At 44.7% G+C, this 12,452-nt stretch overlaps 1 protein-coding gene across 4 annotated transcripts; it reads right to left on the reverse strand.

Annotated features, from left to right (window-relative positions):
* Positions 1-3,488: 3,488 nt before the first annotated feature.
* On the reverse strand, positions 3,489-10,145 carry LOC125515582 (uncharacterized). 4 transcript variants are annotated; one of them, XM_087529202.1, is made up of 9 exons: positions 9,996-10,145; positions 9,738-9,894; positions 7,666-7,807; positions 4,932-5,122; positions 4,775-4,836; positions 4,342-4,460; positions 4,144-4,215; positions 3,976-4,035; positions 3,489-3,890 (listed from the first exon to the last, which is right to left on the reverse strand). In XM_087529202.1, the coding sequence occupies exons 4-9, from the start codon at positions 5,112-5,114 to the stop codon at positions 3,718-3,720; spliced, it is 669 nt and encodes a 222-aa protein (XP_087385328.1). In that variant the 5' UTR covers positions 5,115-5,122; positions 7,666-7,807; positions 9,738-9,894; positions 9,996-10,145; the 3' UTR covers positions 3,489-3,717. The 4 variants fall into 4 exon arrangements, with proteins under 4 accessions (XP_087385328.1, XP_048537036.2, XP_087385327.1 ...); XM_048681079.2 differs by lacking the exon at positions 7,666-7,807 and having other exon boundaries at positions 9,996-10,144; XM_087529201.1 differs by lacking the exons at positions 7,666-7,807; positions 9,996-10,145 and having other exon boundaries at positions 9,738-9,938.
* Between the last annotated feature and the right edge of the window lie 2,307 nt (positions 10,146-12,452).

Consider the following 12,452-nt stretch of genomic DNA (forward strand, 5'->3'; position numbering starts at 1 on the left):
CTCAATAATTTTCAATAAGAAAGAAAAAACATCCAAGATTTATTTTTTCTGTCAGAACCAGATTCATCCACAATGTGAGTGCGGTCTAAATTGTGCAGACGAAGAATATTAAAGGAGGGGCACAATTTTTTTTTTGCATGAACTGTAACATAGGCACTTCAATTAGTATTGATTTACAGAATTCAGATTATTAATGATGAAACAGCTCCCATCAATTCTCTTTCGGCTGAAACATCAATTCACATAGCTAAGCATCACTGCTAATTTTGCAATAAAAATTATCACCTCTGGCAACGCCGCCGAATTGCCCCGATGGCAGAACACCAGGCAGATGAGTGTTGTGTCTGAAGTTTCAACTCACTAGTCTAGTTGTAAAACTGAGGTGTGCCAAAAAAACAAACTGTAAAACTGGCAATTCAGATTCAGAGGCAAGCAGCACTGGGCGTATGATACCATCACATCAGGGTCCCTGATTCAGATTCAAAGCAAGCACCATGTTTTCAGAATAAAACAAGATTGCTTTGCATGCAGCCCGAAAGCAAAAAAACACAGCTCTGAATAACACTAAATGCATGCACGACATGGACACCTTATAACCAAGAAGAACACCGTCTGCACCGAGTTTCATTCTTAACAGTCCTGCAGACGGAGGGGTGGTTATCACCCACGGCAAGGACGCACGGTTGAAGAATGTGTTTACTGAAGAAGGCTGCGTCTCTCCATGAGAACAGTGCGCAAGAGGTGACCGGTGGACCTGCATATCAGCCCGATGAGACTTAATAAGTTAGTACGTAGTACTTTTCATCCGGTTCTTTTTGCAAAAAAGAAAAAAAAATCTATTCTATTCAATCATGGCAGTACAACGAATAATAGAAATAATAAAAATTACATCTAGATCTGTAGACCACCTAACTACGATTACAAATACTGAAGCGAGCTGAATGCGTGCTGCTATCATCACCCTCCCTTGCCGAAGCCGAGTAGAACTTGTTGTAATAGACAGTCAGAAAGTCGTCGTGTTAAAGCGCAATACGACCAGCACACCAAAACAGCAACCGCCGCTGATGACGAGACACGCAGACCGAACAATTCCAACCTGAAGATACACGAATATAGACGAACAAAGACCGGATATGAGTAGATTCACCAAAGACAACCACCGACATAATCCTGCGAGATCTGTCAGAGACACACCTCTATACGCCCTCCGACGATGCTAGACACATCACCGGGACGGGGCTAAGCGAGAAGAACCTTACTACATCTTCAGAAAGCCGCCGTTGTCTCGCCTCTCTGAGCAAAATACAACCCTAAAAGAATTAAAAGCGACATCTAAAAGCGAAGCCCTCCCCGCTAGCAAGGGCCGGGATCCACCACGTCCCAATGGCTCTACGGCCATCGGAGACGAGGCAGTTCGGGGGCGGATCTGACAGGAGGCAGAAGAACCCTTAATGAGTTAGTGCTTAGAAGAGAAGACGCCGTCCAAGGGAGGGCTCAAAGAATTTGGCACAACTGACTCCAATCTCACATGCTCCTCTGTCTAAAACTCACCACCGCTTTCTTCTACTCCCTCCGTTCCATATTACTTGTCGCTGATTTAGTACAACTTTGTACTAAGTCAGCGACAAATAATATGGAACGGAGGGAGTACCTCTCACATACTACTACCCTTACCTTGTATCCCAAGCTGTGCTGTTTGTATTTGCCGTCTGTAATATTATGAATCAAGTGAGATACTTGACAAGTATGAATTTCGTGTCTTTGACTTGAACTCACTAATTGCCCTGAACGCTAGAGCGATCATTTTGATTGCCCGCCCCCCTATCACAAGGGTTGCCCTCCCTGGCGACACAGAGAACCCCTAGACGCCTCTCTAGTCCAAGTATAAGTGGGTTGGCTGTGATGTACGAATGCGGAGTTTTGGCCCCGAGCTTATCTGCACCCATGTTAAAAAAAATCAAAATAAATATTGGAAAAATTCAAAAAAATTCAAAAAAAATTAGGTGATAGATAATTTGACGCGTGAGGTCTGCTCCAAATTTCAACTCATTTAAGCATCTGAACAGCTCTCAGCAAAAAAGACAAAATCAGGGTCTGTAAAAATGTTTACTGTTCACGCACTGTTCTGACCCAATTTGTCTTTTTTGCCAAGAGCTATTCAGATGTCCAGATAAGTTGAAATTTAAAGCGAACCTCACGCAACAAATTATCTATCACAAAAAAAATGGATTTTTTTATTTTTTCTAGTATTTATTTTAATTTTTTTTCTGAGCGGAAGCAGATGAGCCTGGGCACCGAATTGGATATCCGGTGATGTACCTTCTATTCGGGTCGAGCATCTCTTGTATGTGTGCTGCGAACATCATGTCCACGTCTTTTTGTCTCCGTACCGTCACTTGTACTCGTTCTAATTTCTTATGCCAATAAAAAAACATGCAAGTTAAGAGTATTAATGAAAAAATGAACGCTACAGATTACAAAAGGCATACTATGTGAGTCAATAAGGTTACTGTAGGAGCGCTCTCCTACAAACAATTTCAGATTATAAAAAGTCTTAACAATTTTTTTTGAATTGCTTGCCACATGTGTCACATTATAGATTATAAAAAGTCAATATGGTTACCTTCATTCGTCATGTTAGAACCTGGATTTCATGAACAACCTATGGTTGTATGATTAAGAGGAGAGTAGTATCCCAGCACACCAAAGTTCTAGACTTAGCATCGGTGCTCGCATTTTTCTATTTTTATTTCAGACCTTCCGGCTATGTGTTTTCAATGAAAAATGGAGGAAGATGTTCTCATCGACTAGAAAGGCGTATGTGACGACTTTTATCAATCTCAAAATGATGTGCCGCTCAATCTATCGGAGGTGCTCATTAGGACGAGTGCATGCGCCTATGGATGTGCATCTACATCCATACTGCGCTAAAAAGACCTGGACAGCCAAACTAATTTTCAAAATAACATGGCAGGTGTGATCCAGCCTCAAATTTGACCCTCCTCGGAAAGCCAAAACCAACAACAACTCTCAACAGCCCTAACCCAGAATCACACCAGACAACCAAACAAGAATTGAAGATCGCATAAAGGAGGCAAGCCCAGAGAGAATGAGTATGGTCTTGATTAATTCACAGCTCCAATTCTGAGTTTGCAAGCTGCGCTGCAAAGAACATATATGTAGAAATATGATGTTGCAATGTTGCACCACGAGGCTGGAACATGAGGTTATAAATCATCCTAATTGGATGTCCTAGACATGAGCAAGCAAAGACACCAATTCCACGTGTTTCCAGACAAAGCATAATTACTTGCAATCATCGGTGCAAAATAAGAGAGATAAAAGAGAATGGCAGCCAAATCTTCAGAAAACAGAATTTCTGTCTTGGACATGCTCCCATTCCAAAAAGTATCACAAGATAACCAAGGAAATAAATCAGTGGATCAAGACGGCAGAAAGTTATTCACAGCCAGATAGCAAAGCAGACGGATGTAATCAGTGCCTCAATTAACATCTGAAGGACTAGAGGATGCAAAATGACTGCCCATGTCGCAAAATGACCACAAAATGTAAACAGTGCCTCATGACACAAAAGGATCACAGGATGTAAACAGGTGCCTCATTCACAAAAGGACTACGAGATGGGCTTAACAGAAGCAACTCCAAGTCATGACTTGCGGCAAAAGTGACACGGGACTATTGTGCCAGCGACAGAACCTAATAGAAAACTAGTGACCCGCCCTCCCCATAGGTGCCGTGCACCAGCACAGCTGGAGCACCATCCTTCAGCGAGTAGGTTCCAACCTTGCTCATCATAGACGCCCTCCTTGCGTCCCGGACAGAGCAGATCCTCAGAGTGGGTAATGGGACTTCATCTTCAATCACATGCACTGTCATTAAGAGAATAAAACATCTGATCAGTTCTAGCCAACACAAGTACCATGACAAATGACCTCAAACTACACTTATTTTCACCTGGTGGTATCACAGGAACTTCCACTGACAGGTCCACGTTGAAGATTTTCTTCACATTATCTGTTTAAGAAAAACAAAAGATACAACTCAGAACTGACAACTTCCTTGAACGAAATGTCAGAACAACAATCATATACAGAAACAACAGGGCTATCCTGAAGTACTTACCAACACTGCAGCCAAGTGTCAGAATGCTCCCGTCCCAAACATACTTGTTGTAAACTGAAGAGAGTACACAATCTACAAAACAGATGTAAATGAACACACATCATCAGACTAAAAAAACAAAGTGTGCATAGCAAACTATAAAACAGAAAATACAGCATCACTAAAATAATTAGAAGGCAGTGAATAAAAGAACAGCACCTTCCGGCAGAAGAGTCCCATCAATGGTGAACTTCATTGGATGCCCCACCTCAAGATTCAGACGACCGCATACAAGCTCCGCAAGTTCTTTGATTGTATTGCCACCATATATCATATAGCTATGAAGGAAAAGCACTTATTAGGTCAAGTTCATTGGCAGGGAAACTAATTGAATTAAGATTACGTCATATAAACTAAGAATGCCCTACATATTATCTATGTTACTCTAGCAGCTGATCTAGTCCCAAATTACTACAGGTACTAGCTTTGGCATTATCAAAATCAGTTATGTTTGACAACACACAACAGTACTACAAATTCCACAATTTGTATACCTAACCACTGCAAGCCATATTTGAAGAGCTACTACTACAATCCTCAGGTGCATATCTTCAAAATTGCATAATCATTTAACAGGTAAGAGATTTCTTACAAGGTCTCTCTCAGAGAAAGCTTAGCCTTCATTTTCCTTGGCAAGTGCAAATCAAGGTATACCTGCAGCAAAGATGTACAAAGCACACATCTCAAAGACAGTAATCAAACAGAAAGTAAAGATATAAAAGAATCACGATCAGGAATAAGTAACATACGACAGTCATGTTAATACAGTCACGATAGGCATTCTCTAGAGGTACATCTGGTGTCCATAACCCAGGGACTTCAAACACAGGTGCAGCCTTGGATACTTTCTTTGCTCTAGGACCTTGTGGTGGATCCCCTCCAGGTGCAAAGCCGGACAAGGGAACGAACCGCACTTCCAAGGGACGAACCATTCCTCCTTCTGAAAAGAAGAGTAAAGCAAACAGAATATTTGAGTAACTTAAATAAACTGCTGAAATCAAGCAGCAACAGACAAAAGGGAGATTACAAAATACTACAGAATTGAAACAGAGGACAAGGGCCACTAGTCCAGCTCGAAAATCTGCAGAGCAGATGATTTATACGAGATCTACACAATAACTCTAAGAGATCTAAACAGACAAACAATGGGGCAGCACAGTAGATAAATCATCTATGAGATCACTTACACAGCATAAAAAAATCAGTTGCAATTTAAAGGGATCTAATCCCGACACAAAGCCGAGTGCATTGAAAATGGTCCTAATCACGACTCAAACCAGAACACATGAACAACAGACCATGCTCCCGACTAAAACCAGAAGGCATGAACAACAGACCATGCTCCTGAATCACAACAGACCATGCTCCTGAATCACAACAGAATGGAGGGAAAATAGGTCCTACTACCCACATAGCACCAGGGCCTACTCCCGAATCGAAACAGAGCCACTCTGTCCAGCTCGAAAATCTGCACAGGAGACGGATCTACCCATACCACACAGAGATGCATACAGTTCAAGGGGACAGCATGGAGGATGAATCCTCGACGAGATCCACGCGATGGTTCACCTACGAGGTCTATGCAGGGGAGGTGACCGTCTACGAGATCTACGCCATGGATCATCTACGAGGTCTAGGCAGGGGAGACGATCGTCGACGAGATCTACGCCATGGATCATCTACGAGGTCTAGGCAGGGGAGACGATCGTCGACGAGATCTACGCCATGGATCTTCTACGAGGTCTAGGCAGGGGAGACGATCGTTCTACGAGATGTACGCGACGGACGGATCGACTTACCTTGGTAGCTCGCCGGGGAAGCCGACGGAGGGGACGAAGGGGGCGCTGCCGGCTGGTGGCGGCGCTCGGGGAGGGGAAAAGGGGAGGGGCGAAATGAGATGAGCAGCCAATATATAGCGGGAGGTAAGCTAGGGTTTTCGTTCGGCCAGGCGGGCTAGGCCGGCTGGAGCATTGCTGGATCCGTTCAGAATGTTCCCTGGCCTGTTAAGGTTGGGGATCGTTGTGGGCTTCCTTCCAGCCGATGGCTGATTAGTCCAGCGCTATGGTTGGGTAGGCTAATTAGTCCAGATGTAAACCATGTAGATTTTTGTTTGATGAACCGGAAAATCACCATATAGAGAACACAAAAGCAGTCAAATCTATTTTACATTCAGAAATTGGCCGCTGGTAGTCGGACTTCACTAGCCTATGAATTTGATGCCCGGGACAAACAAATATGCACAGAGAAACAAATCAGAAATAATAAGACGGAACTTGACGAAACAGAATAGGTTTGGACGGCAAAAGGCAGATCCACAATGAACTTAAAATGGAAAAATTAAGGACCCTGATAAGTGTCACATGTGTGGCACAAAGCAATTCCATCATGACGTTTTTTATGGCAACTTTAGTTGTGAATTATGACAACTTTTTATTTGAATGGCAAGTTTCAGTTTTTTTTTCTTTTTTTTGGATGGCAATTTTAGTTGTAATAATGTCAGGGCGGTGTTACTTCGTGCCACACGTGTGGCACTTATTTATTTAATTAAAGGAAGGCCAATTTTTTTTCCAAATAAAACCAAATCAATGGACTTATCAATCCATGTGAACTAAATGGTGTCGGACCAATCTAGTTTTTTTTCTCTCGAACAACATAAAAATCAGCCATACTATGCGGAAGAAAGAACTAGTGAAGCCCAAACACCATGTCTCATTGTTGGTCTTTGTCAAAGTGATTCCATGACCATGAGAAAGAACTCCATGTCTCTTTGTTGGGACTTTTGTGAAAGTGATTCCGTGACCATCAGAAAGAACTACATGACCATAGGAAAAACTTGGTTCTACTAGGTGGTGCACGGGCATGGCTATGAGGACGAAACTCATATCCTCAGGGTGGAGGACTCAATGGACATGCATACAAGGAGGGCGAAACTTTGCTCTAGGGGAAGGAAGAAGAACACTGCCATCCATTTCGGGCGGGGGGTGCGAGCCTCGCGCTCCACCAACGGAGTATCATACAGGATTTTAGTTTCCGATGTATATTGAACGCAATCGCATATGTTTTATCTTTATTTAGAAACAAGCAAATAGTTTCATTCCAAATTTTAACGTAACGTGTACCGGCGCTCTGGCATCTAATTGTTCAGAGCATTGCCACCTCCTATGAGCTAGCGAAACCTCTTGTGCAGAGGGACGGAACAAAGCAATCAGTAAACATGTACTCACTCCGTCCGGAACAGGGCCGGCCCATTGTTTTGGGAGGCCTTAGGCGAACTCGATGACATGGGCCCCTATGTCGTAAGATCATATATATGTATGTGTGCGTGTGATACATAAACATATATATATATTGGACAATAATAAGAGTAATCTTTCAACCACACATCTTTAGTTTGAAATTTGACTATTATAATTATTGGACAATGCCATATTACGACAGAGATACTCAAAAGATAGCAAAACAAAACTAAAATGACATGATTACCTCAAAAAAGAAACAAATTCGACTCACTCCATCGACAACAATAATACTCCATTGATGCGAAGTCATTAAGGGCACTATCAAGATCAACATCAGATGAGTTATCATTCGAAAAAGCTTCTTAGGCAACGTAGCATGCTGTGTCCTAAAATTATAAAAGTAAAGAGTATACAAAGAATTAGAAATTTATAGATCAGATGAGCGAAACCCTAGATATGGACATAGAATGACTAAAGATTAGGATGGTTGAATGTATACTATGTAGAAGAGTATACATAAAAAATTTAAAACTTCATATGGATAGTTGAATACCTAATAAAGAAACTACTGAAATTGAGAGATCGATGAATGGATCAGAAGTCGTGGATACGTACTGTCCTGACGCTCACATACGTATAACGTATTAACCTATTGCCGGATGGCTGGGTTGCCGGCACGGCCGCACAGCGCAACAACAGTCTGCCGAACTGCCGCGCGCAGCAGCGACAACGAGCGGCCAAGGTGCTTAGCGGCGGAGCAACGGGCCGACGATACGACGAAAGACGGACCGACGATTGAAGGCACAAGCCAGATCTTTCGATTGATTTGTTTCACATGTATACGCGTGCGGTGTGCGGCCGTCGTGGCTGATGCTTCGCTAATCTCTACCTAGCTATCATTTTTTTGACTTTCTACCTAGCTACCTGACGGGCCAAGCACATCTCATTTATTTTTCCACATAATTTTTTCCTTATCTATTTTTTTGCTTATACTCTATATGTATACACATCATGGGCCCCCCTTCAGCCTGGGTCCTGGGCCGCCGCCCCTCTGCCCATGCCCCAGGGCCGGCCCTGGTCCGGAAATACTTGTCCTGAAAATTGTTGTAAATGGATGTATCTATTACTAAAATATGTCTAGATACAACCATTTTGAGAACAAGTATTTCCGGACAGAGGGAGTACGTTGTACTCGAGTGAGTGAGTCGCCGGCTTGTGATTTAGCAATAGGGAGAGAAACAAGCTAGAGACAAAAATATTTAGTCAAAAGGGACAAAACTGTGTGGATCTGTACAGCGACACATGCATATCGTCACGAGATGAAACCACTTTGATGCACCATGTCGTGCTTGACTTGCGTGCAGAGAAATAATGTGCACACACCCTAAGAGAAGAAATATGGTGCGCAGGTGAACCCTCATGCATGCATGCATCAATGAGGCTGTAGTTCATGTCAGTGGTGCAGCAACAAGCAACAGCTAGCCAACGTACAGGGGGTCATTGTGTTAAAAAAGAAGTACAGGGTCATGTGACTCCTCCATGGCTGCGACGAATCAATAAGGAAGCCGGCGAGTAGCCATCCTTTACGAGTTCTCCTACGAGGCCATAACGAAACGCACGCAAGCTGCCGGTGCAGGGCAGTATGTCATTCCAACTAGTAGTAACTAATTAAGCACACTAAAAATCTGAAGAATCAAAACAACAAGACGAAAAGTGGAAGCTATCATGGCATTCTTCTCAGCGCCCTCCCCATCTCGGCCAAGATCAAGCGCTTCTGGCCACACAAGCATGCTCCACATCGACAAGGACCCGCTCACTCCATGTAAGCGGCGATGTCAGTGCCCCCGAGTAGAGATCCACCATGGGCCGTGCTTTTGTCAAATAATCCAAACCTAATTAACCCTGCGCAAGAACGCGCATGAACAGAGATGTCAAATCTCCAAACGTAGTGTACCCACACTCAGGGATGCGCAAGAAGAGAGATGTGTTATTTCGCAAATTAACCCTAGGACGCCCACAAACAGAGCGCAAATTCTCCAAACCTAGTCAACCCTAGGCCGCGTACCAACGGAGACGTGTTCTTGTGTCAAATTCCTCCAAAACCTAATTCACTCTAGAACGCACAAAAACAGAGACGTCAAATCCTCCAAACCTAATTAACCCCGACAAGGCAAACCCGAAATCCTTGGTTTCTGCGGTCTCGACGTCTGACCATCGAGATCCGCGCAGTCCCCGCATCCGCGCCGGCGGAACACGAATCGCACAAGAGGAAAAAGGGCAGCAGCGGCAAGCACGAAACCAAGTATGGAAACTTACATAGCAGATCCGGCTCTCCCGTGCAAAACCCTCTCCACCGCCTCCACAGACCCTGCGTTGCCATGCATCTCGCCGGAGGACACAGGCGGCAGGCCTCCTGGATCCGATCCAGAGACGATGACCATGTTCTTCCCTGCTGGGTGGATCCACGGAGCACCTGGAGAAAGAAGGCCGAGTCAGGGAGATCTGGTAGGGGGACGAGCGCGAGGGAGGACACGGAACAAGAGGATGAACCCCCCATGAACATGATATTGATACCTGGCCTTGGGGGCGATTGGTTGAGCGGCGCAGAGGGGATGAATGAGGGGAAACGGAGCACGCGGGTTGTATATTGCCGGGGGGAGCGGTGCTGGTGATAGATGGGGCTGAAAAGGAGGACGGGGCCGTGAGCTGTACGCTTGTCCGGTATCGGCTGGAAAAAGATCGCCGAGTAATTAGGTTTTAATCAATGCTGGAGTATATACTAATGCTAATAGAATACGGAGTATATACACGTAAATAAATGGATGATTTCTACGTATCCAGACGTATTGGATGGGAGGTGTACGTAGACTTGTTGGACGGTCTTAACGAACGGGCTGGAACCCTAAACCCGGCCCGGCCGGTTCCGTCAGAGTCGCTAAATACATAAACAAACTCCCCGCATTAGCCGCCGGCCGGCGCATTGGGTGCATAATCGATTCTTGTGCGGATGGACTAAACAAACCATCGACTCATCGTGGGCATCTTCATCAAACCCTAATTACAAGTAGAGCGAGCGAGCGAGCAAGCGACAGATGCTAGCTGCGGAGAAAATGCTTAAGAAACCATTAACCTCGGCTTCGGCTTCATCTTAGTGCATGCATGCATGCAAGTGGCATTTCTTTTTACTGATGGACATGCCCACCAAAAGATGCATCTTGAGCTGCCTGCCAAACTTGAGCTCGGCGTGCCCACCCTGCTCCTCGAGCTGTCCATTTTTCCATGTCGTGGTGCTATGGAATCCGATGCTTTTGACGCTATAATGGGGGCTCCATCCAGCAGCCTCACAGGGGACACAAGAGCTCTGGCGAGCATTTGAACACAGATTAACAACAAGCAGCAGCAGAAAAACAGGAGTAAAAATCAAACGATACCCATACCCATATGCATAGACATGGGCGCAACCAGGCTAAGAGCAGTGCCGAAACTCGCTACTCCGACTGATGAACGGAGCATGTCATCGGCGGCAAGCATGCATCAAAACAACGAACCAAGGAGTGGCTCTACCGTCGAGAGAGCAACTCTTGGGGCTTGGCCAACGGAAAGCTTCCCGGCCGGACCAACGTACTAGTGCGTGGTAGGGGGCATGGCATGTGCACCGCAGTCTAGTGCCACTGACTTTTTTCTTTTCTTTTTTCCTTGAACCAAGTACCACTGACTTTTCTTACGACGACGAGGCTTTGGCAGACGAGCCACTGGCTAGTGAGGGCCGTTGGACGTACGCTGAAATTGCTGGCACGTCATCAATGCGGTTGTCGGAGGAGTAATGTGACTGACGGTGATTCATGAGGTCGTCCGCGAAGCAGATGACCGACAACATGCCGGTGCATGTAGCAGCGGCCGAGGTGCACTCCTTGCGGCTGAGAAATATATATATATATATATATATATATATATATATATATATATATATATATATATATATATATATATATATATATATATATATATATATATATATATATAGTGGTGATCGGCGCCACGCAGCATTGGGATATAACTTGCTTGGCCGTGATCCTGGTGCTAAACGACGGCATGGCCATTCAAGTCTGAAGAGATGCTCGATGCCGAGACCACTACGGCGTCGGTGGTGCCCGTGCCCGAGGTGAAGGGAGCTCGGACGAGGTGGCCGGTCATGGTGACTGCAGCCGCGTGCTCCAGTACCGACGGTGATGTACAGTATGGGTTCAGAGAGGGCAGGCTATCGCTTAGGCCAACTCCATCGCGCGACCACGTCTGTTTTGTCCGGATTCTGTCCATTTGGATAGGATAATAAGGTCGTATCCGGGCCGTTTCTGGGATGAGGTGGCCGTGCGCCCAACGCGCGGACGCATCCCAGCCGCATCCTGTCTGCGTACCTTTTTCTTTGCAAGCCATTAAACTTTTTTCATCATCCATTCTTGGTACATGAAAATACATCACCAAATTTTGACTAGAAAAGTAAGACAAAAAAAAACAAGAACCGCAATAATACATTTTAGAAGATATCCAACTTACATAACTGCTCCTGTAAGTTGGATTAGTGCCTTCTTGATGCATTTATTGTTGATCTGCGGAGGAGCCGCCTCCATCTTGCGTGTTTCTTTCTTCTTCGAGTCTAAAGAAGTAGATGTTGCTTCCTCGCATCTAGTCTTGTGTCTAGCCTCTAATCTAGCAACAAGTGCACTTGTCTCATCTACAACCGCTATGCTAGCTAAAAGTGCATGAACATCTACTAAATTGAACTCTATCAATATATCGATGTACTCTTCTTCCCAATACCAAAACTTGCATCCATTCTACACAACAAAATTTGAAGTTAGCACAACTAGTCAAATCTAGAGCACAAACCGAAGCTAAAAAGAGCACATACCCCATCGTTTAAGCACTTGATGAACACCCATCCGAGATGTTCCGGCATTGTAGACACGCGGCGCACGACCTTCTTTAGGCAGTGGTCACACTTAATGAGCGGCAACGATGCGCCGACGAGCT

The sequence above is a fragment of the Triticum urartu genome, chromosome 6A (assembly GCF_056163025.1).
Source record: "Triticum urartu cultivar PI428250 chromosome 6A, HENAU_Tu73, whole genome shotgun sequence".
Taxonomy (NCBI): Eukaryota; Viridiplantae; Streptophyta; class Magnoliopsida; order Poales; family Poaceae; genus Triticum; species Triticum urartu.

Excerpts from the sequence above, each read along its gene's own strand:
- LOC125515582 (XM_087529202.1), bottom strand. The coding sequence starts at position 5,114 with ATGGTTCGTCCCTTGGAAGTGCGGTTCGTTCCCTTGTCCGGCTTTGCA. Across the intron at positions 4,036-4,143 it reads GACACTTGGCTGCAGTGTTG|ATAATGTGAAGAAAATCTTC; the intron begins GTAAGTACTTCA and ends TTTCTTAAACAG. Across the intron at positions 3,891-3,975 it reads AGTTCCTGTGATACCACCAG|TGCATGTGATTGAAGATGAA; the intron begins GTGAAAATAAGT and ends TCTTAATGACAG.